Source organism: Pecten maximus, chromosome 16, assembly GCF_902652985.1.
Source record: "Pecten maximus chromosome 16, xPecMax1.1, whole genome shotgun sequence".
In the NCBI taxonomy this organism is placed as follows: domain Eukaryota; kingdom Metazoa; phylum Mollusca; class Bivalvia; order Pectinida; family Pectinidae; genus Pecten; species Pecten maximus.
In genome coordinates this window covers 22,572,133-22,596,463 of record NC_047030.1, presented here as the reverse complement: position 1 = coordinate 22,596,463, position 24,331 = coordinate 22,572,133, and the positions used below count along the sequence as shown (strand labels likewise).

Below are 24,331 nucleotides of genomic sequence, written 5' to 3'. Positions count from 1 at the left end.
CTCTGGTATAAATGTTATTTATTGAAGTTGATTAAAGGCCCTAAATTATTATTTTTATTTTGATATGTTTTTGTCATGAATATTTTAAACGAATATTTAGTATGCACAGAGTCTGTTATCTGGAAAATATTCCTGGTAGCGCGGCAACCTTTGCTATAACGGAGCATTTCACAACAAGATATCGACTACATTAAGCAAATGCAGAGTGGCGTCAGTCAGTTCAAACTCTTTATTAAATACGCATCAATATTCGAAACAAATAAACCTTTTAATATTACGCAATATTGCATTGATAGCCTTTGTCACTTTACATGACAAATTATGTTTGATATGTGGAAGGTTTAATTTGTTTTCTAAAAACACCAAATATCACTTTGTCTTCGTGTTATAATTTTACAGCAGACTAGTTTGTACCCACGGTAGGTGTTTTCCAATAAAATACCTTTTTTTTTGTTAAATAATCTTTGTTTTTACATTTTTTGCGCAGATAACGTTGAATTTTCTTGTTTTTGGCGGTATTTCCTCATTTCATGATGTCCTCTCTTATGTCGACTTCTATTGTTCTTTCTGTGCTGAAAATTTGATGAAGTTGATCAGATGAATAGACACGTGAGGCATAAATGGCTGTTATATACAATGGTTTATTCACATAAATATGTTGAAGACTTTAATTTTGATAGCTTTACGAGGGGAAGGGTGGCAGTTTGAAAGACTACAATATATATATTTTACCGATGATTAACTAACCCTTTAATAAAAATGATATCATCATGCTACCGTCATAATTTCTATTCATTCCTATCCATTTTCATTCGTATATTATCCACATCTTATTAACTTTTACAAAAGACGCACACGACAATATAGATATTTAATACAATAGTAATTTAGAGTAAGATACAATAGACCCAGAAATGAATACAATTGCATCATATAGATGTGTAGATTTGTATAAATACGATAAACAAAACAAAAAAACAAAAAGCAAAAAACAAACAAAATAAAAAAAAAACAAAAATAAAAAAAACCTGCCACCAGATGTGATTTCCTCCAGAAACCAAGCCAAGCATTTTTTTGCTATATTCGTTAAAGATACGGTCGTGGGATTTGTTTAGCTCTTATAATCTGCGGAATCCTCACAAAAAGCATGCTTAACACTGTGTGCGTATCCATCAATAACGACACGGCGAACTAATACACTGATCGGAATAGAGAAAACTCCTTATACATGTATTATCTTCAAATCTATCAGTTCAAAATACGGGACAAAAGCTTTCCTTAGCAGAAATATTATTATCTGTTGATAAGGGGGTAGTCTGCTTTAGCAACGACATGTCCAAATACAATTGTATCCACCTTTGAAAAACACAATATCTCTGTGTCAAGTATGGCCTTCCGGGCAAGGATAAGAACACGTTGATTCCTTCTGTGTAGCGCGCGTGCGGTCCAAATAGAATTGTATGCACCTTTGAAAAACACAATACCATATGTCTCTGTGTCAGGTATGCTGTGTGTCCTTAGTTTCGCCAACGAGTTTTAGACTGAGGGAAATATGACTTAGTTTTATTATGTAGTTTGGATATAGTTTATATATAACTTAATACATAGAAAGCTCTTTTCTCTTGCTTATCTATTGTTAATCCTTCGTTCATAATTTGTGTTTTAGTTAATCGTTTGGTAATTGTATTCTTATATAGTAATTTCTTTTGTAAAGACATAACTGATCACGTCCGAATGGATGGTTCATATATCTACGCCTGGACATATGAGTAAAGGTTACCTACAGGTAGATCTATAATCACGTTTATAATCATTTTTCACGTGTCAAACAGGTCTCAACAGTGAGAGCTTTACACAATACAATGGGGGATTCCACCTCATGGTGAGAGCTTTACACAATACAGTGGGGGATTCCCTGATGTTGAGAGCTATACACAATACGATGGGGGATTCCCTGATGGTGAGAGCATAACACAATACAGTGGGGGATTCCCTGATGTTGAGAGCTTAACACAATACAGTGGGGGATTCCCTGATGGTGAGAGCATAACACAATACAGTGGGGTATTCCCTGATGGTGAGAGCATAACACAATACAGTGGGGGATTCCCTGATGTTGAGAGCTTAATACAATACAGTGGGGGATTCCCTGATGGTGAGAGCATAACACAATACAGTGGGGGAGTCCCTGATGGTGAGAGCATAACACAATACAGTGGGGGATTCCCTGATGTTGAGAGCTTAATACAATACAGTGGGGGATTCCCTGATGGTGAGAGCATAACACAATACAGTGGGGGAGTCCCTGATGGTGAGAGCTTTACACAATACAGTGGGGGAGTCCCTGATGTTGAGAGCTATACACAATACGATGGGGGATTCCCTGATGGTGAGAGCATAACACAATACAGTGGGGGATTCCCTGATGGTGAGAGCTTTACACAATACAGTGAAGGTTTCCTTGATGTTGAAAGCTTAACACAATAGAGTGGGGGATTCCCTGATGTTTAGAGCTTTACACAATACAGTGGGGGATTCCACCTCATGGTGAGAGCTTAACACAATGCAATGGGGGGATTACCTGCTTGTGAGAAATTTTATGTGGCAGATACCCCACGGGCAATTTACCGGAGCGGGCTCTCTGCAGAAAGAAGTATAAATCCATTATTACGTCTTGTGCAGGCTAGCTTACGGAGCTGAAAATATACAAGAAATTACGGTATTCTAATATCAGGTGTCGTTTTGCTTGACACATACTCCTTAATAATCAATTAGAAACAAAATAACTAATAACAGATTATGAATCGCAAAATCATCCTTAAAATTTAGATTAAAATTGAAATCAGATCTTTTTCGCTTTTGTAAATAAGCTTCAATCTAAAATAGACAATGTCGTCCCAAATTTCAGTCTTTCCTGTTTACATGATGTCGCGTTTTTTACTCCAGTTAAATGTTGTTAATACAAATATTCATTACTAAAAAGCTATTTAACTCACATACCTGCAATTTTAGCATTTTGTGGCATGACCCTTTCCCTGAATTATTGTTTGAAGACGTTTAGGAAATGTTGTATACAGCACCGCAATATACTGTAAGAGTGCATATTTTAGCAGTAATCTTATCTAAGCGATTTTCGCTGTGGAAAAAAATCGCTTAATTTCGTATCGTCGGTGCGCTAATTTATCATTGCACCAATCGGCTTTAATTAGATTTTGCGCTTAAATTTGAGCACGTCACATTTACAGTACTCTGGAGTGAAGACGTTCAAATGTGCAGTACAGCATCAATAAGTTTCTGTCTGGATTTAATAGTATTCTGCACTCGCTGGAGACATATCTAATCATTTTCCACACATTTTCAATATTGTTTATATCTGAAGAGTGAGAATTCCGGGTAAAGCTTATATTGTTTCGTCTTCCAATACTCATCCCATTTAGACATGTGTGCTGGGAATTTTTGTCCTGGAAAATCCATGCCTTGTCAGCAAAATGTTTTAGAACAGCAGGCCACAGTTTTTTGTCCAGAAGCTTAATATACTTTTCAACGTTCAAATTACCATCAATGGCGTCAATACATCTACTCCAATAGCACAAGCACACCCCCAAAGGAGAGCTACTGTGACGTACTTTCCTGGTCCCAAGACACTCGGTACGCAAATTATCGTTGCCTTTCTTCATGCGTACACTTTCTGGTCTGTACCCAGAACTCATTTAGTTTCATCCGAAAATATCAATGATCATGTTTAACAATGCAGTTGTCCATCACTTTAAACACTGGTCGATCTAGGTATCCCACTTCTCGGCTTGTTTTCAAAGCTTTCATGTTCTCGAAAATTCTTTAAAAACTTGCTGGTGGCAGAAGATGAAAATCCTACAATACTGCGAATTTCTACGTTCATTTTACCTTCCTCGTGTAAACGTAGCACTTGTTTTTCTTCCCGGTGTTCATTTTCCGACGAATCATGCTTCCTGTTTGTTGACCCCTGCTTCTGCACTTAAATAGCCCCATGTGCATTTGACGTTAATGGGAGATCACTCTAACGCTCCTTCCAGAAACATCAAAAGTACAAACCAATCGCGTGAGGAGTAAAACAATATTTACTTTCTGAATTTTGTTGTTTTGGCATCATAAAAACGCTAAAGTCTTTCGGCACGTAACTGTTACCTATTTAAAATACATGCTACGCAAAACAAAGATTCAATTGTTTCATTTAAATATTGTAACAAAGTTTTTCTTTTTTATATTTTGTTGCTGGTCGTCAATTATAGTTATCATAATGGGACACTTATCGGTATATGAATGATTTATTCATTTTTTGGCAAGCCTTTATAATCTTGTCATATTTAACTCATATTTCTCTTTGTTTGCAGTGGGGAAGATGGAATGCGCTGACTTATATCATTGTTGACATTTGAAGACTGGCCTTGTATAGAAAACTTATGGAGGAGTCGATTGCTTCAGAACTGGACACATCTCAAAAAGTCCTCTCGGATTTCAGGAAGGGTTATACAACTGTACAAATGCCTGGTAAATGTTCATATCTGGAATCAGTCCTGGATGTCAATAATTCAAATTCATCAACAATAATTGTTTCGGTGGAATCACCACAAAGTGTAATGAAATCACCATGTATTAACTTAAATACAAGTGCACTATCTCAAAATATGTCGTCATCACCGAAAGACAATATTCATAATATGGGCGCGCCATTACCATCATTGTCACCAGTAAAGGAATTGAAGGAAAATACAACCGAACCCCTAGAAAGTGATCCCGTTTTTTCTGTACAATCACCGAGGCCTTATCCACGAAGGGAGGAAAATCAGGTTCTCTCCTGTTTTGGAGCCGATAAAAAAGCGGCTGATATTAGTTACAGAACTGAACAGAATATTTGTGTTGCAGAAGACAATGCTGGTGACATATTCGGACAAGGTCCGGTCATTGTACTGGAGTCGACTGGAAGGTGCTTCAGTTGTGGTAGACAATGTACCAATAGGGAGGAACGTTTTAACGCTGACGAAACGTCAACGGGGTCAAGTATGAAATGTTGTAATACGTCTACAAACAAATACTCGGACGGAATTTCAGAAGGATCGTTCGGCGATCAATCAAATGAAGATATTGCTAATGACTGCAATAACATGCCTTCACATAACGAACTGGTGGTCAAGCAAGTTTTGATTAAGGACGAGCAAACACGGGAACACTGTTTAAATTCCTCATCGTGTGACATACAAGGTACGAAAAAAGACTGTATTAATCAGTCAACTAATTTTTTCGCCAAGACGAATGGAAATACTGGTGATGATGACGACAGGTTTAGGAGCGGGGAAACGGAGGAACAAATAAATGAAAACCGGGAATCACAAGGCCATGACGAAAAGAATTATAATTGCCAAAATCGCAAGGTTAATATAGATGTTCATCTTTTCGATGAATCACAAACTGAATCTTTGTTGTCAAAGACGTCACCCGACTCAGCTTTAAACTCGGATTCCCGTTATGCCGAGGTGAGCATATCGCACGTCCTGTAAACAACAACGATCATTGTCAATGTTTGGTATGCTACAATAACAAACATTGCTTTTGAAATGTTCCTCAACATAATGCTGAAAATAACTCATACTCTTAAATGCATGTTCTATTAAGACTTGATAATTATGACAAATTTTCTTGCACGTGTAGTTTGGTTTGGTTTGACTTCGTTTAATGCCCTATCAACATCTATAATCATTTAAGGACGGGATTTCCGGTGTGCAAGCTACATACGTGTGAGTTTTGAAAGGCTCGTGTTTGCCTCCTCCTTAAAATGGCGCGGAACTGTTGTTGGCTTTGCACTGCTGCCTCAATGCCAATGTCATGCAAATCTAAAAGTCTCAATTTCATGTTTAATTGTTGTCTAGATCTTCCCTCTCTCCTTCAAGTTCATGGCTGGAATAGGTCTTCCATCATATGTGCCAATCTAAAAATCTTGTTTCATATTTACTTGATCTTCCTTCACTCCTTCAAGTATACTGATGGAATAGGTCTTCCATCATGAGTAATTCTAGGTGTCTCGATGGGAAATATATAATGATTACGTATCTTACGATTTCTTTACTTTTTCATGTATGTATGATATGTGTATGCAATATATATGTTCTGCAAGCATTTTTTTCAGGATTTTACTTTCAAATCATTTTATTAGAAATTCATCCATGTATAATGTCCCATAAAATGTTTGATACGTGTCTTAATACCACTCTGACGTTAAATGAGAAAGGGAATTCATGATTCCATGCTCTTCCGTATTGACAAAGATATCACATTGATATACCTTAAAATGAATTTGAATAGGTAGGTTCTTGTTACCTCATCTAAAGTTTTCATTAAGAGTATCATGTTTGATACTAGTCACGTATTACACGAGAGAGTTTTAAGTAAAGTTCAAAATAATATGCTTATATCGGCATTGTCCTTTCTCGGAAATATTTTTTAACAAGAGACCAATACGTGTCTGAGTCATGGTTGTGTTCAGAGTGAAAAAACAATAATCCTAATACCAGAACCGTTTTTACAAAATTTTCAAAATCCACCTTCAGCCAATTTATTTTAGAGTTTAAGTAAGTAGTAAAAATAAGTTTGGATAAAGGCAACGACCGGGGCTAGCATTAAAATAAGAAGGCCATTTATACAAAAAATTCATTCAGTAGAAACAGCCCATTCCTTGGAGAGGGATAATATAATGATATAGTCTTTCAGGTAGAGCTTTAGAATTGTAAATGCTACCACCAGCATTTTGAGAGCTGGACGACTAGTTCTCCCATTGTCATTATAATTTGATCCGGGCAAGGTGTCCTGATTGATGTCTTCGTAAGTATGTTTTAGTGAAGTAGCATTAAAAACTCGACATCAGCTTCACGCTATCACAAAACATACACATATACACTAAATGCATGCCACTCGCTTACCGGGTAGACCGTCCTTAAATGCATAGTTGTTGATAGGACGTGAAAAAAAACAAGCCAAACCAAACATGCCATTGTACACTTTATGGATTGAAATATCCATATAGTGTCACTTTCATCATGCCGGATCTTGTCACTTCACGTAAAACACATCATTTTTCACATCGGCGGTTTCAAATTCGGTTTTACCTGCTGACCAGGTCGAGTTATGTAAACAGAATCATTCAACACTTACTTAGCTGATTTTGGACTGGAATTAGATTGGTTTCTGAGGGGTTACTGGGCGACCGCGTATATGTATGGGGGTGGTACTGGTTTATCAAGGTTTCGGATTTCTTTCTATGTAAAGTCTTTATGTGACTAGTCGTAATGTCAGGCGACAGGTGTTATATGCGGTTTACATCTATTTCTCGGGTATGTACCACCATCTTTTATTACGTCTAAAGTGCACTGTCTCACCGATTTCCAATACGATAATTACTTGTCAACTAGAGTAGGTTTCAACTGCTCACATAATGACGGCAAGATATGGAGAGTTAACGACGATCCATCAACAGTTGGCTGGTGACAGACCAGAGTCTCACGGTTAGTCCTATATTATAACATGGCAGCGGAAAGACCGCTTTCATCGGCGTACGCCCTTGCTAGGATGCGCTTGACAGTTTAAAGAGTACGTTCTGCTAGACTGTGCAATTCCGGGTGGTGCGCACTTAAAGTATCATGCATAAAGCCCTATGCATGTGTAAAATCTCAAAATTGTTTGTGTCCTTGGTGACATTTTGTCATGGTCTCGACGATGCATCGCCGGATAGCATAGGCTCTTTAATACTGGAGAAAGCATATGCATCCAAATAATATGATGAACATTGCCTTTTGGATCTTTGCGTACTGGATATCCTCCACAATTATTTCATTGAATTTGATACCTACTAGTCGTAAGCGCTCCTGTTCTGTTAAGGAGGTTAGCGTCGTGCTTTTCTCTAGTCTTGCCATGTACAAAAATATCGTCAAATATTGCGCTGATGCCACTTAAACCTTTAAAACCACTACCTACAGGTTGAAACTCATATTCAAGCAAACGGCATCCGCAAGAACATGTATCTACTGTACGATGAGTTAAATATCATCAAAAGAAAACAGTGAAAATTTGTCATGGTCGAAATCATGATCTCACGTGGAAATAACTCTTTCTTTACGAAATATCAAGTCAGTCGTGTTCGATGCTCGTTGATATCCCCAGTGGTTCCGTTGTCATCACCTTAACATTCATTTGGGATTGTGACTATACCATGATTCGACCTAGATTTTTATGGCGAGTACGTCGAATTAAGCAGAAATGCTTACTCTTCTGGAACATCTGGTCTTGTTTTCCTTGTACTTTTTCTTGAGTCTCCATGCAATTCTTACTTATATTTTGCCCTCGTTTAATTAATTTTGAGTTTGAATAATGTCGTATTCTTTGTTGTTGTTTTCGAGTTTTCATAGGATATGACGTTTAGGGTACTAAACATATGTTGAATCGACCAGAGGAGTTTTTAACGACTAAATCCGATCTAGCTCGGCCTTGAGGTTGTCTGGGACATTAATTGGGGCATGGATAGTACATTTCCAAGAGAGCTTAACGATACATTTGAAGAGTATTCCGTCAGAACCATTTGTTTATCGAATGTTGCGTAGTTGTAGAAGGTGTAGAGACAGGAGGTGATATTTCACCATATATATCAGCTTAAGTAAGTCGAGGTCTAGACATGCTTATAGTCCAAACCTAGGATTTCGATTGGTAATACACTGTCGGAGACAATTGTTTTGTCAGCTTATCATGGTTCAGCTTGGAGAGCAAGGGATGAAATGCGTGACTAGGCACGACCTGGACATGCGCACCAGTATCTAACTTAAATGACAACAAAGGCATGGTCATTGGACCGGGGTGATATTGGAATTCACACATAAACATGTAACTGTGCTTTGCTGTATTTTGTAGACTTTGTGTCTGTGTGGGTTGCTGTGATGTTTTCTTCTATATCCGTTTGAGTTATTCCCCTTCGATCATACTATGTATCGACCAATATCAACTGGATGCCTGACTTATTCGTTGACTTCAGTTGCCTTTTGCTCGTATACATTGACTAATGTAAGTCGTTGACCTTCTTTTTTTAGGAGTTTTAGCCAAAACCACTATGTCCTGCATTGCAATACATAATTATGTCGCAAATTTATCAAACGTTGAGTTGCTGTGTAAGATGTTGTTGAATTTAAACCTGGAGAAGACAGTGTTTGCATTTGGTTGCACTAATTGTTTTATAGAGAGGGTTTGTTTTCGTTTTGTTTGTTTGTTTGTTGTTGTTATTTTGTTTTTGTTTTTTGTTTTGTTTGTTTTTGTTTTTGTTGGGTTTTTTACCGTCAGTTAAACTACGCGTGCTGTAAATGTCACCACCTCTTTGTCAAGCCCACGTGACGCCTGTTGTTCCGACGTCCAGCTTTTTTTTCATTTATACATATCTCATCACACGGTGTGTCTGGAAGGAGCGATAACTCCAACCACAAACTGACGTTCACGGTAAAAAGACTCCTTTCATATTATACTGTAACAGTCTTGTGGTCTCTTTTCACTAACATTTATAATCTGAAAAGAAAAGGGAACCAATGAATTTGAAAGCGAATCTAATGCAGGCTGTTTTCATTTTTGCCCATTCTCCGGCAAGAAGTCAGTAAAGTAAACGATGACATGCTACATTACATTCGTGTCCGGAAATCCCTACTATCATTATCAGCACAACAAAGTCATAGTAACAAATTAATGTGATAATATACACCCAAGAAGTGCAAAGAGCATGTAATTAACATTACAATTAGCACTTTAAATACTTTTCTATCAACACATTTTATTTGTCCACCTTTAACAATACCATTACCCATTCACATATATCTCCTTCCATCTGTCTATGAACGCCAATCTACTCTTTACTCGTCCAGCTTTCCTTTCAATATATTTCTATCTGAATTTAGTTTCCTTTCCAACAGACAGTTTTCATTTAGAATGTTCACTGTTATATTCTAAAAAGAGGTTAAGTGTTATACATATATTTACCAACCTTTTAGTTCTACTCAGCAAGCGTTGGATCACAGTGAATAGGTTCGATGTAAGATAGAGCTCACTTTCATCAGTCAGCATTGTAGTAGACACACAAGGCAGAAGCACCTTTCAAAACAAATTCATACAGTAGAGCCAAAATTAATCTAACTGTTTATACAGCTGTTTCATCCTTCTAGGACTCGTCAATGATGCAATTGACATCATTTCAGTACATGCAAGTCTTCTTGTTCTCAAGCTCCAACAAATAATCATTTGTTTTATACCGAAGAATTCGGTCTGATCTAGCAGTGCAAGTCACTCAGTACAGGGGAACTACCGGTGGATGTGTAGGTCCTTATGGTTTTTTGCCATAAGCATAGTAGGTTACAAAACAACTACTTGTATATGTCCACGTATCGACTCTGCAAGGTACATCATATCCTCGTTCCGAAACTAAAAGGAACAAACCATTCTCTATTTTATATTTATTTGTTTAAATCACTTGAGGACATATGTTATATTATGCATAATATGTACAATTTACTTTCTGTTATTCAGAACGTTTTAGTCTTGACAAAGGAAAAATGAGGTAAATCATATTTTCCTATTTGAATTACCTGCATGTATTTACTTACTTCAACAATGCAGACCTCAATATGTGACATTTTTCCATGCGAGTCAACTAGCTATATGACAGTTTCATATTAACAGACCTTTCAGTATCTAGAAAACATGTATTATTTGATATGTGTTTTAACTAATGGTGTATTTCGTTTGCAGGCACTGGCACGGCGGGAGGAAATGGTAAAGGATCTCGGCGTGGATGGGTCAGGGCTCCGGGTCATGTGCTGTATGTTAGCAATTATACTGGTGTTTGCTATCGTCATTATTATCATTGCTGTTGTAGGATTATAAGGCGATGGTTTGACTCGAAAATTTCCCGGAAACAGATGATAAAAAGGATGTTTTAATTAACTAATTAACGCATTGATAGAAAGGAATAAAAACAAATCATGATTAGAAGGTGTTATTGTCATACTTGACCATCATTCGATTGAAACAAATATCAAGCAATGGTCATGAGCTGTTAGTTTAATGAAACATGCAATGCAAACAAAAATGTTTGATTCGAATACACATTGGAAATGAAATGTTTGACTGAAATGTTCATTGGAAACATAAGTTTACCAAGATTAATGAGGAGATTGTTTGCTGAAATTTCCAATCGAAACAAAAAGTGAGCCTGGAATATCAAATTGGAACACGAATTTTTGCTAGAATATCCACGGAAACATGTAGATTGAGTGAAAAAGGGAAAGAAAACAAAAATGTTTGGTTGGAATATTCAGTGAAACACATTTAGAAAGTTTGACTTGAACATTTAATATGAATAGAATGTTTGGGTGAAATATTCAGTGGCATCAAAACTTTTGACTGGAATATTAATGGAAACCAATGATTTCACTGGAATATAGTTAATGAAAACAAAACGTCTGTCTGAAATATTCATTGAAACAAGTTTGACTGGCATATCGCCTATTCTATTGCGATATTTGTTTTTGAATTTTGCGAATCAATTTAAATCGGAAAAACTGAAAATTTTCCACTGTCTTTTGTACAAATTATTTCCGTTTTGCTTGCCCACTTCGGCAACAACGAAGTAATGCTATATGACTTTTTTTCTGAAATGACAAATTCTGAAATAACGTTTTTACTGAGACAACGAAGCGTTTCTCTGGTCCATACTTATATTTCCAACCTGTAACAACTCCGCCCCGAAAGATCACGACCCGGGGTTCATTACCCGTGATTGGGTGATATCACGAGCCGTCGGTGCTTTCGAAACGCTCGCTTGTGAATTTTACCGCTGTTTAGCTACGTCTCCCTGCCCTGAATTTAGTTCTCTTTATTACGAAATATGGCTTCGACAAACAAGCGGACGACATTGTCATTGGAGAAACAACAAATGAAAGTTTTGAAGGGATCGGACACTTAATATAACCAAAAATTGTTTCGAGGAGGAGGCCCTAAACGAACGCACATCATTTATGTCAAGGCCATTCCCATATAGATCTGAGCTTCAATATGTCGTGTAGTCCCTTGAAATATGTCATAGACAAAGTGGAAAATATTAAGCCTTGTACCCAGCAACATTGAAACCGTGAGTTGATATGAAATTATTGTTGTTTTCTTCAAAATAAATGCCCTGGGTACATTTATTATGATTTTATGATTTACTTTACAAATAAACCTGATATACGATATTCAATTGGAGCAAAATCACTGAATGAAATATTCCACATAAGCAAAAAAAAACAAACTCGTTTATTCATTGCAAATACAAATATCTAGCCAGGATAATAAAGTGTGACAGACCTCAGGGAATATGAATTGTACCACGTAGACCTTTGAGATCATGAATTATATCAAAGTAGATTGCAGATAACACGAAATATTTTTAAGAATTTTTAAAAAAAAATATCAAAAGAATTCAATAGAGATCTCAGAAAATATGTAGTAATTTAATATAGATATCACATAATATTATATCTAAAAAAAAAAAAAAAAAAAATTCGGAGAAGATCTCAAAAGCGAAGAATTTCCACGATATTAAAAAATACTATAACGTATTTAAATATAGATATCAGAAACTATATAAAATATTCAAAGGTAGAACCCAGAAAATTTATAGTTTTTCAAGGTAGATCTGGGCAAATATAGATCCTTTCGAGGTAGATCTGGGCAAATATAGATCATTTCGAGGTAGATCTCAGGAAACATATAGTATTCCAAGGTAGATATAGATATGATAAGTATACATTATTTCAATGTAGATCTCGAGAAATATAAATCATTTCAAGAAAGCTCGCGGGAAGTATAAATTATTCTAAGGTAGTTCTCGGGAAAACAAATTATTTCCAGGTATATGTCGGGATATATAGTAATTTATTGAATTAAAAAACAATAATTAAACAATAATAAGTAGTTCGTGTAAAAGTAGATCTCGGAAACGATTAATTATGAAACATATCCAGGAAAATATAATTTGTTATAAAAAGACATAAAAAAAACTATTAAGAGATATCCTTTTTCATTTCAGAAAATCAAAGCAATGTCAAATTATTTCAGAAAGTAAATTCGTAAGACACAGCATTGCATGTCATCTAATGAGTGGTATCGTAAATTGATCTATACTATCAGATTGTTTATCTAGCTTCCTACTTTTGTCAGATGTGTACATAATTTGTACAAACCATGACTTATATTTTACATTATATGTAAATTATTCTAAAACGTTACGTGTATTTTGATGCAGATCTACTTTCATGTAGTAAATGTGGATGTAGTGGTATTTTAACTTTTGGTTGACAATTCCCCACGTGAGTTCATCACGTAGACAATACACCTCTGTTACAGACTCGCGTACTATAATAGTTGACCTCGAGGTCACGCATATTAAAACTAAATTATTGCGCTACTCATGCGTCTGTCTGATCTAAATGATCTTATTTTATGAAATATTAATACCAATACCAAACCGACAGTTTATATATACATGGGGAAAAGAAGTAATTCCAACAGTGGGGGCAATGGAAATTGTCAAATTTTAGAGGTAATCCGTCCCTTTATCAAGACACAAAGAATATAAATAACATCACATGATATATAAACAGTACTAGAAAATACAATAAGATACAGTAAGAGTAATAGCTTTGGTAGTAGTTGAAAAATCATGAACCTTTCAGCTGGACATGTCAAGTAATTCGTATCCTGCAGACATACCTTTGCAAGGATCCAATGTTGTTCGGCAACTTAACGGTTATATTACCTAACAGAACAATGATGTGGTACTGGCATTTGTTCTACGTGCAAAAGCGATTAAAGATGTTTTATGGAGGGGACCACAATGCAGTATGGGTTTCAAAGCAGGATATTGTTTAATTTAAATTGTTGTGGAGATATAAGAATAACGTGTAATTAAGTTTGACATATTATGTATCAAAATGAACCTTGTGAATATCATCAATAAAATAATCAGTTGAAGAACATTAAGCAGTGACCTTTTTCTTTATATGATTGTTTTCTCGTCATGTGTTCTAATAAAGATGAATCTTCTAGGCATGCTAGTGATGAAAATGTCCAGAAGCCAACCTGTCGCTCTGAACAGATAAATGTAAATAAATGTGTACCATCTTGTGGCATGCTTGTGATGAAAATGTCCAGATGCCAACCTGTCGCTCTGAACAGATAAATGTAAATAAATGTGTACCATCTTGTGGCATGCTTGTGATGAAAATGTCCAGATGCCAACCTGTCGCTCTGAGTAATAATCACCAACCCAGAGACGATTACAGGGAACCTATGTGTACAGATGACATGCTAAAGGAATTTAACAACATCGGTCTTTGTTCTTCTCACGTTGTTTTTCTAAGCATCAATTACAGAAGATTAAATAACGCGTATATTTCACTTGATCACCATATAATGATAATACTTTACAAAAAAAAAAAATTACTAAAATGGTATTTACTGTCAGAATACTGAAGGAAAGAGACAAAACATAGCGAAAGAACCAAAGATACATACTGAATACTGTAAACCAACACGTTTTTGCGTGCGGTAAATTTTCGCGGGCGATTGAAATTCGCGGAAATTAATTGCCGCGAAATAGTTTCAATCATATGTAAAGTAGGTCTTCAATGACTGTAAATCGCGACATTAAGTCGCCGCGACAATAGGTTGGTTAGCAGTAAATGGAATAGCTGAAAAGCGCTACATTGTATAGTGATAGATCAACACTAGTGCGTTTCGATAACAGCTGTGTTATCTTGAATAAGAGACTTGAGACTTGAATGACACATATAGCGTGTATACACTAAGGTAACGTGTACACTGTTGCTACACATTGTACAGGATACACTGGTCATACAGGTCAGGAAAAGATAACAGAGCTGTTATCAAAGCATCACTTTATTGGTTGTGGTAGGTCACCTTATATATCGCTATCCTTAACAAACTGAAAAATACATTTCACAGTACGCTGTTGACAGTTTAAATGACGATTAGAGAAAAATGTGATTGACCTGATCAATAAAGACCACCCTTATGACACGTTTGTACGTCATAGTGTTATGAACATTTACTTTATGTACAATGACATTTAAATCAAGGTACAACGTAGTTTAATGATTTATTAGAAATATCTTAAATCTCAAATACTGATATCTCGAAGCAATTAGACTATTGGACAGAACATACTAATTTTCGTTAAATCAAATAATGGTGTATATCTACCGGAACCCTATGTTAAACTAAGGATTTCTTCGCGAGTTTGTAACAGAATGGAGAAACGCGTTGTGTTTGGTTTAGATATTTTCATTCTTTTGGATGTCTAACAATAGCATGAATTATCATTATAACCCGATGGATATTGATTAGAAGAATTCCTTGCTTGTAGCATTCGCATAATGGTATAATGAGTCATGTAGAAATACTAGCTCGTAACGACAGTACCGACAAGTAAATTGTCATGTTTTCGAGGCAATCTGCCCCTTTATTAAGACACAAGTAACGATCACATACAGACGTAGAACATGGAACAGTTTCACAAGTTATACATGTATAATTATGCATATGGCTTTAAAAAAAATCCATGTTCACAGCATTTATTTTTGTTATGTATAATTAATTCCCAGTATAAAAATACAAAACGAAAACAAGCATTGCTAATGCTCCCAATGCATTTTATGCAACATCAATTCAGTATCATGAAAAATGTTCTTCTGGTTGGAATATATATGAATAGACTTTGGTATATAACAAGCAATGTATGATTTGATAGTGACGTTTTCGGTGCCTACGCTGTCAACTCCATCAGACGAATGACTAGTAATAGATTTTGGTATATCACAACCAGTGTATGATTTCACCCTAATGTTTTCGATGACTACGCTGTCACCTTCATCAGACAAATGGCTAGTAATAGATTTTGGTATATCACAACCAGTGTATGATTTGAACGTGATGTTTAGGTAACTACACTGTCACCTTCATCAGACAAATGACCAGTAATAGGCTTTGGTATATCACAACCAGTGTATGATTTGAGTGTGCCGTTTCGATGACATGCACTGTAACCTTCATCAGACAACTTACCAGTAATATACTCTGGTATATCACAGTCAATGTATATTTTAGCGTGGCGTTTTCGTTAACTTCGCTGTCACCTTCATCAGACAAAGGACCCAGGTGAAGTTTTCGGTGACTACGCTGTCAACTTCATCAGACAAATGAGCAATAATTGACCTTGGTATATCACAACCAGTGTAGAATTTGAGCGTGTCGTTTCGGTGACTACCTTCATCAGACAAACGACTTTGGTAACCCTGTAATAATTGAACAAACCTTGGCAACACATTTGCACATCAATTTTGGTTTACCTTTTCTATTTTTCAGACCAAGAAGATATTCATTAATAAAAAGCCTTTTGATAAGTCGATAAACATTTTAAACGTTTTCAAGTTTGTGCTCCACGGGCCAAATGAGTGAAACGTAGAGAAGAGTCCCTTCGGCCAACGATGCACCGGGGCTATCAACGATATAAAGGATAAAAATAAAATCAATAAGAAAACAAAATACCTAGGAGCACATAACATAACACTATATATGTCCTTAAATAGTTTTTTTTTTTATTTACTTCACTTTTCAAGCGTTTCCACGTACGTCGAAAAATAAATGAACTATTTTGGCTCTACAATTTAATTTCAAAATATTTTATTAACAATACACATATAAAATACAGTATTGCCAAAAGAATAAGACAACAATTTGGCTCTATACATTATTTACCATTTATCACTCGTGTGTGAATTTTATTTCAGAGGAGGAATTTGAAGGATAGGCATTTAGCTGCGAGGTACACATCATGTTCACTGTTATATTACGACTTTGGGTAAGCTATGATATCCAAGTGATCGATAAGGTCACCCAATGTAGAATATTGATTGTAGGTGTTTGCGTGGACGATCAGTGCAATCAAATGTAACAATTTCATGTGCTTTTATATGGACTAGATTGTGTATTCGTCTCCAAACAGAGTATCAAACTTAAGAAATCGAATCCTTCTTAAAATATTCAGAAATAGACTTTACTGGCCCTTATTACACAGAACTGTCACTGATTCATCACCAAATTGCAGTTCAAAAATCTAATCCTGTTTAAAATATTCAAAAATATTCAAAGATAAAAAAAAAACCCATCGCAATGTCAAATATTTAGTTACCGAGAACAAATATTTATATTAACCGTTATACGTATTTTATTTTAAAGAATGTTGACCATTATATTTATTTGTACACATAACATGCCGTGTCACATTACCGGATGTGTATATCATCACGTTGCAGTCCATAGGATAGAGACCGTCAAGCCTGGAGATCGAACAATCTCGCTTGATTATATACTTTTATTGTTGTTTTAGTCAGGCACTGTTAAGTGCAAAATGAATTGCTCAATCGAATGTTATCGATACTAGGGACATACCTAAATTGTTCTCGTCTTTGTTTAGAATGGGTGTTGCAGATCTATATGAGTCAGTATGGTGATTTTTTTGACAATTTTTAACAATTGTAAGCATGCATACTGAAATGGTATGCTGTGTGGGTTACCTGTTCAAATTATCCTTGGTGACCTTTGTGGTATCGGGTCGTCACGAGTTATTTACATATTTGCTGGGCACATCCTGTTCTTATACACAAACATATTTTGTTTCGGTGCAATTCAATTAAGAAAAAAATAATTATTAACTTATTTATGATGACGCACGTAATTCACTTTCTCACAATCATTTCTTAGTGGACGAAACATCCGTGTGATGTAATTTTATCTGAATTATATGATATTGATTGTATATATTGCTTTAACACTTTCGTACGCGCTATTACTTGTGGTTTCAGGCTGTAAGGTTGTTAATTTGAGGTTAGCCTTCTCTTAATTATATTTAATCATTGATGTCATTTTGTTTTAGTTTCATCGGTGTATGAAACAAATTTTGTTTGCAAGCTGTATGAATCCGCGTAGCGTAAAACATAATTGACATCAACCCTTATAATCAATTTTTGAAAATGATTTTCTAATTTAAAACATGTTTTATGTACAATTCTACTGGTTTTAAATGGGATTCTTTTTCTCAAATCAATACGCAACGTCAATTGTCGTTTTGTGACGTCACATTTTTCGCGCCATTCTCGGAATTTCTTTCATAGAAGAATGAAAATTGTTTTCGACAAAGAAAAAATAATTATATACATTGTAAATATAACTCTTAATTTATAATGTTCGACTTCTTGGACTTAATCAGGACCCCACTTTAGTTGCATTTATCTTTGTTACAGCCATATTGAAGTCCTGGTTTCAAATGCACTTAAGAGTTTAATGTTTTAGATTAATATAAAACAAACTTTCCCTGAGGAGGGCGTTTTGATGACCAATTCTAAGAAATTAATGATTTATAAGATAAGTGAATAAGTGACCTTCTCTTCTGTGTTTAAAAACTGATTCTTCTAAGTTGTATACTATAAGTCTGGAAGGAGATAACATATTGACAAAGGTGATTCATGTATTTGTCCAATTAAACTTATATATAATAAAATGCTTTAGACACAATACATTCTTTTAACAATCACTAATATACCAATATGCTAAACAAAACGATAATGTGCAATATATGATGAATATTTAAATGATCCTTAGTCAATCTTTAACAACAATCGCTATTTTTATTTCATTTTTTATTTTCTATTTGTCTTTCTTTTTTTAGATTCAAAGTTTCAGGATGACAATACCCTGCAGAAACAAATTATCACCCCCATTGTGTGAAGATGATATAAATGTCCTTTAGTGGTATGAAATGGTAAACATGCAGGTATCGTCTGTTTCCATTGGTTGTTACTTATCTGGATGTGGGCGAATTAATGACAGAACCATATCCGCTTTGAGCAGTATTTAAATCGGAAGTTATATCAGTATTATCAATTGTTAATAAGAAATCATCTATTTCATACGTAAGCGTGAAAAGGTAAGAACGTACTCTTATTTATATTTGTTATTAGAATTCATCTACTTCATCTGTATAGCTGTACTCTCTTGTACTTAACTAAGGAATTAGTAACAAATATCATACTCGGTAAACCATTGTACTTGTACACATGCGGGCACCGAAATGGCTGATTAGACAAATATTTCAATTATTTGATAATGTTGTTTTATGCCATTCATTATCATTATGTGGTTGTGATTTTAATTGACAGCTGTCTGTCAGTGGAAATTCAGACCCTAAGTTATTTCTATAAATACAGATGATATGTTAGTGTTATTGTTAGAAGAAAAGCAAGATTTCCTTTAGAATTTCTCAAATCTCACATATAAAAGTGGAAAAATAGGGTCATTACAAGTATAACGAAGGTATTTTTTTAACAATATGGTTATATCTCGAAAAAAATATAACGGTTGTGTAACTATCCTTAATGTATCCTGATAAATCCCACACCCCTTCCACTAATTCTCTTATAACATATTATTCAATTGCATATGCTTGGTAGTTATTCACAATTTACCTAATGGTGAACGAACGTGGGATTCAAAACGCTATCACTTTTAGATGATGAAAATATGGAATACTGATAAAATTTGATTTTCACGTTTTAAGTCTTAGAATAGTAATATAGTTTAGAATATACACAGGAGCCAGTAAATTGCATAGGAGGTGAGGCCGAGCAAGACTACTATGAAACCATAGAGGGTCAGTAAAATGCATAGGAGGTTCGGCCTCACCCCTTTGAATTTTACTGGCCCCTATGGTTCCATCGAGGTCAGTAGCAAACCTATAATGAAATTATCGCACCTAGGACATATCTTATCCTGTTCCGGTATTGTATGGAAAAGTAACACCAGCCTTCTCTAGATGACTAATTAATGCTCCCCTATCTAAAAACCCAGCAGTGCATTGAGTACTCACGATTCGTGGCTCTACATTGAGAAATTCAGGATCAGAGACCACTCTCTGACACCTTGCGGGATTATATACGGGCTCACGTGCGGAATGAGTTCCAACCAAGGGAGATAAATACCCCGATGTTTTCTAAGGATTCCTAACGTCTGGGTAGGAATGTAGGAAGGCTTCATTTAATTTACTTAAATTCTTAAACTCTGCATCCTGTCCCTTTTTGACTTAACGAATTTGCAGAATGATTGTGACACTTCATCATCTTCTCTACACGAACCTTTGTCCGGTTTTCGTCACTTTTTAGTTGTCGAGACGCTTTCAAGTCCTGACGTCAACTATTTTCAAACGGCGAACGAGAGATAACTCTTTTAAATGTTTCCAACCATTTTAGAACGATTCTATACGAAAAAATACACAGGAAGATGTAATTTCGAAGTGACAGACAATGGCCTCCATATTGCCCCCAAGACTTTTTACTGTCTCATAGGAGAGTTTTGCCCACGATTTTAAGCAATCAAATGCAACAATACAGTCCGAGATATGATAAATTACAATTATGTATCGCATTGGAATTTTTACAGGCTAACTCACATTTCAGTGACTCAAAGTGTGTTTGTGTACTTCAATCACTTAGTCCGTAAAATCTCAATGAATGTTATTATCTTATTCTAAAGATATACATCCACTGTAAATGCTGTGTAATTATTACTATTTTCGTTTACAAAAAGCTCTAACTTGCAGCTGCTACCCGGTCACCGTAGTTTATAATTATGCGTTGTCTGCTAGCGCTGTTGTGTGCGATCATGATTGCAGTATGTTTAATACAGCGCCACCTGTTGTCATGTATAAACATGATACACCTACAGACTTGTACTTAATATAAAACGACGTATATGATATAAAAAAATACAGGTGACTCATCAAGGAATTGACGAGAAATTCAGGGACTTTAGTTGATTCAACATATGGACGTTTATTAGTTGACGATAAGGACTTAGCAGAATGGAACAATTATTTTTTTGCAGTATCACTAACCAGAGACGTACATACACGATATTCCTATTTTAGAACCGGAAAACATAGAGTTTATTTTAAATACCATCTTTAGCTAACTAGAGTGAAATATATTATGTTGAATTGAAAGCATAGCAAAGCCTCAGGTATGGATGAAATCATCCGCCATATATCAAAGTACACTGCAAAAACTGAATGTAGGTTACTTGATCTTCTTTTTAACTTATCGTTACCTACTTCGTTTTATCCTGATAGTTTAAAAAGGTCATGTCGCTTTTCAAGAAGGATGATAGGCATTTTCCGCCAACTATATACCAGTTTCTCGTTTGTGAACGGTTGATAAAATAGTTGAATCATGTAAGTAGTTGCATAATCATTTTCTAAACTCTCTCTCTCTCTCTTTTATCAGTACCAGTCAGGATTTATGCCTGGCCATTGAGCTGTGTAACAATTAATAGAATTCTATCATAATATTACCCTTGATCTAGAAGAAGAAGAAATATACTTCATGGATTAAAAAACTATCTAAACAATGGAAAGTGCCCACAAATAATTCGTCTTCTGCTACTGGTTTGATATGTGTTGAGTTACTTGGGGTTCAAAAATTGGACCGCTGTTTTACTTAATTCCCATACAAGTACTAGTACTAGAATCTACATCATGTTTCTCTGTTGAAGATACGTCTTTAAAGAAATCATATTCTTTTCTAAATATGTTTGAAACAAGGCTGTCACCTTCGTCAGACAAATGACTAGTAAGAGATTTTGGTATATCACAACAAGTGTATGATTTGAGCGTGCGTTTCGGTGCCTACGCTGTCAACTCCATCAGACGAATGACTAGTAATAGATTTTGGTATATCACAACCAGTGTATGATTTCACCCTAATGTTTTTGGTGTCTACGCTGTCACCTTCGTCAGACAAATGACTAGTAATAGACTTTGGTATATCACAACCAGTGTATGATTTGAGCGTGCCGTTTCGGTGACTGCACTGTCACCTTCATCAGACAACTTACCAGTAATAGACTCTGGTATATCACAGTCAATGTATATTTTAGCGTGACGTTTTCGTTGACTTCGCTGTCACCTTCATCAGAAAAAGGACCAAGGTGAAGTTTTCGGTGACTACGCTGTCAACTTCATCAGACAAATGAGCAATAATTGACCTTGGTATATCACAACCAGTGTAGAATTTGAGCGTGTCGTTTCGGTGACTACCTTCATCAGACAAACGACTTTGGTAACCCTTTAACAATGAAACAAACCTTGGCAACACATTTGCACATCAATTTTGGTTTACCTTTTCTATTTTCCAGACCAAGAAGAGATTTATTAATAAAAAGCATTTTGATTAGTCGATAAACATTTTGAACGTTTTCAAGCTTGTGCTCCACGGGCCAAATGAGTGAAACGTAGAGAAGAGTCCCTTTGGCCAACGATGCACCGGGGCTATCAACGATATAAAGGATACAAATAAAATTAATAAGAAAAAAAACCTAGGAGCACATAACATAACACTATATATGTCCTTAAATAGTTTTTTTTTTTTATTTACTTCACTTTTCAAGCGTTTCCACGTACGTCGAAAAATAAATGAACTATTTTGGCTCTACAATTTAATTTCAAAATATTTTATTAACAATACACATATAAAATACAGTATTGTCAAAAGAATAAGACAACAATTTGGCTCTATACATTATTTACCATTTATCACTCGTGTGTGAATTTTATTTCAGAGGAGGAATTTGAAGGATAGGCATTAATCTGAGAGTTACACATCATTTTCACTGTTCTACTACGACTTTGGGTAAGCGATGATATCCAAGTGATCGATAAGGTCATCCAATGTAGACTATTGATTGTAGGTGTGTTTACGTGGACGATCAGTGTTGGCGTGCAATCAAATGCAACAATTTCATGTGCTTTTATATGGACTAGATTGTGTATTCGTCTCCAAACAGAGTATCAAACTTAAGAAATCGAATCCTTCTTAAAATATTCAGAAATAGACTTTACTGACCCTTATTACACAGAACTGTCACTGATTCATCACCAAATTGCAGTTCAAATATCTAATCCTGTTTAAAATATTCAAAAATATTCAAAGATAAAAAAAAAACATTGATAAACTTCTTCATCGCAATGTCAAATATTTAGTTACCGAGAACAAATATTTGTATTAACCGTTATACGAATTTTATTTTAAAGAATGTTGACCATTGTATTTATTTGTACACATAACATGCCGTGTCACATTACCGGATGTGTATATCATCACGTTGCAGTCCATAGGATAGAGACCGTCAAGCCTGGAGATCGAACAATCTCGCTTGATTATATGTGTTGAGTTACTTGGGGTTCAAAAATTGGACCGCTGTTTTACTTAATTCCTATACAAGTACTAGTACTAGAATCTACATCATGTTTCTCTGTTGAAGATACGTCTTTAAAGAAATCATATTCTTTTCTAGATATGTTTGAAACAAGGATCTGGAAATTTTAACTAGGTGGGATTACAGTTGACTTGTAAATGAACATCTTACTTCTAATGGAAATATTTAGAATTTTAGCGGTATGGATAGGCACCTTGGTGTAACATTCAATTCAGACGCAAAATAGTCAGATCGTCTAGGGAAAATCTCTAAATCTGCTATAAAGAAATTGAAAATCCAAGTATATATGTTTGGGTTGAATGCTTTGTTACCACTTTTTGTTTGAATATGCATACGAGGTTTGAGATGGTTGCACTTTGGTCGATTCTGATAAGTTAGAGAGGGGTCAGTTTGAAGCAGCTAGAATGATGATAGGTTTACAATCATGTACTAGAAAGGAATCATTATATTAAGAAACTGCTCTTGAATTACTTCAGGTAGAGAAAAATGGAGACGAAAGCATCAGTTTATCTGCAAACAGGATAAGTATCATACTGCCTAACAAATCTACTTCCATCTAAAGTAGGAACTAACAAACATGGTCTTAGATATAATCATTACTAACTAATTCCAAATATCAGATTTTATTACATTTTTACCAGTGAAATATCACAAATTATTCATTCTATAAAAGTGATATTTTGCTGATTTGACCAATCAAATTAATGATTAGAAAATACCAAAATAATTGACCAATCAGAAAGCCCGACATATATGTCAGCACCTGGACAGGGGAAACTACTTTTTTTGTTTACAAATTATGGCTGTAGGCCTAGTAAGCATACGGGGTAGGTTTTTCGTTGATAAAAAATGTAATAAACAGAATATCTAACAGTGTCTTCAGTAATACCAAATA

The 24,331-nt window shown here is 35.3% G+C and overlaps 1 protein-coding gene and 1 long non-coding RNA gene across 3 annotated transcripts in view; both read left to right on the top strand.

Annotated features, from left to right (window-relative positions):
• Positions 1–12,371, top strand: part of LOC117314705 — a 59,222-nt gene extending 46,851 nt beyond the window's left edge. For both annotated transcript variants that reach the window (XM_033868793.1, XM_033868794.1), the window contains 2 exons: positions 4,371–5,510; positions 10,801–12,371. In XM_033868793.1, the coding sequence (XP_033724684.1) occupies positions 4,440–5,510; positions 10,801–10,935 (1,206 nt within the window). In that variant the 5' untranslated portion in view covers positions 4,371–4,439 and the 3' untranslated portion in view covers positions 10,936–12,371. The remainder of the gene's footprint in view (positions 1–4,370; positions 5,511–10,800) is intronic.
• A 241-nt stretch (positions 12,372–12,612) lies between these two features.
• On the top strand, positions 12,613–14,069 carry LOC117344558. The gene is made up of 2 exons (XR_004536205.1): positions 12,613–12,721; positions 12,753–14,069. It is a non-coding gene; the product is annotated as an uncharacterized LOC117344558 (long non-coding RNA).
• Positions 14,070–24,331: the final 10,262 nt, after the last annotated feature.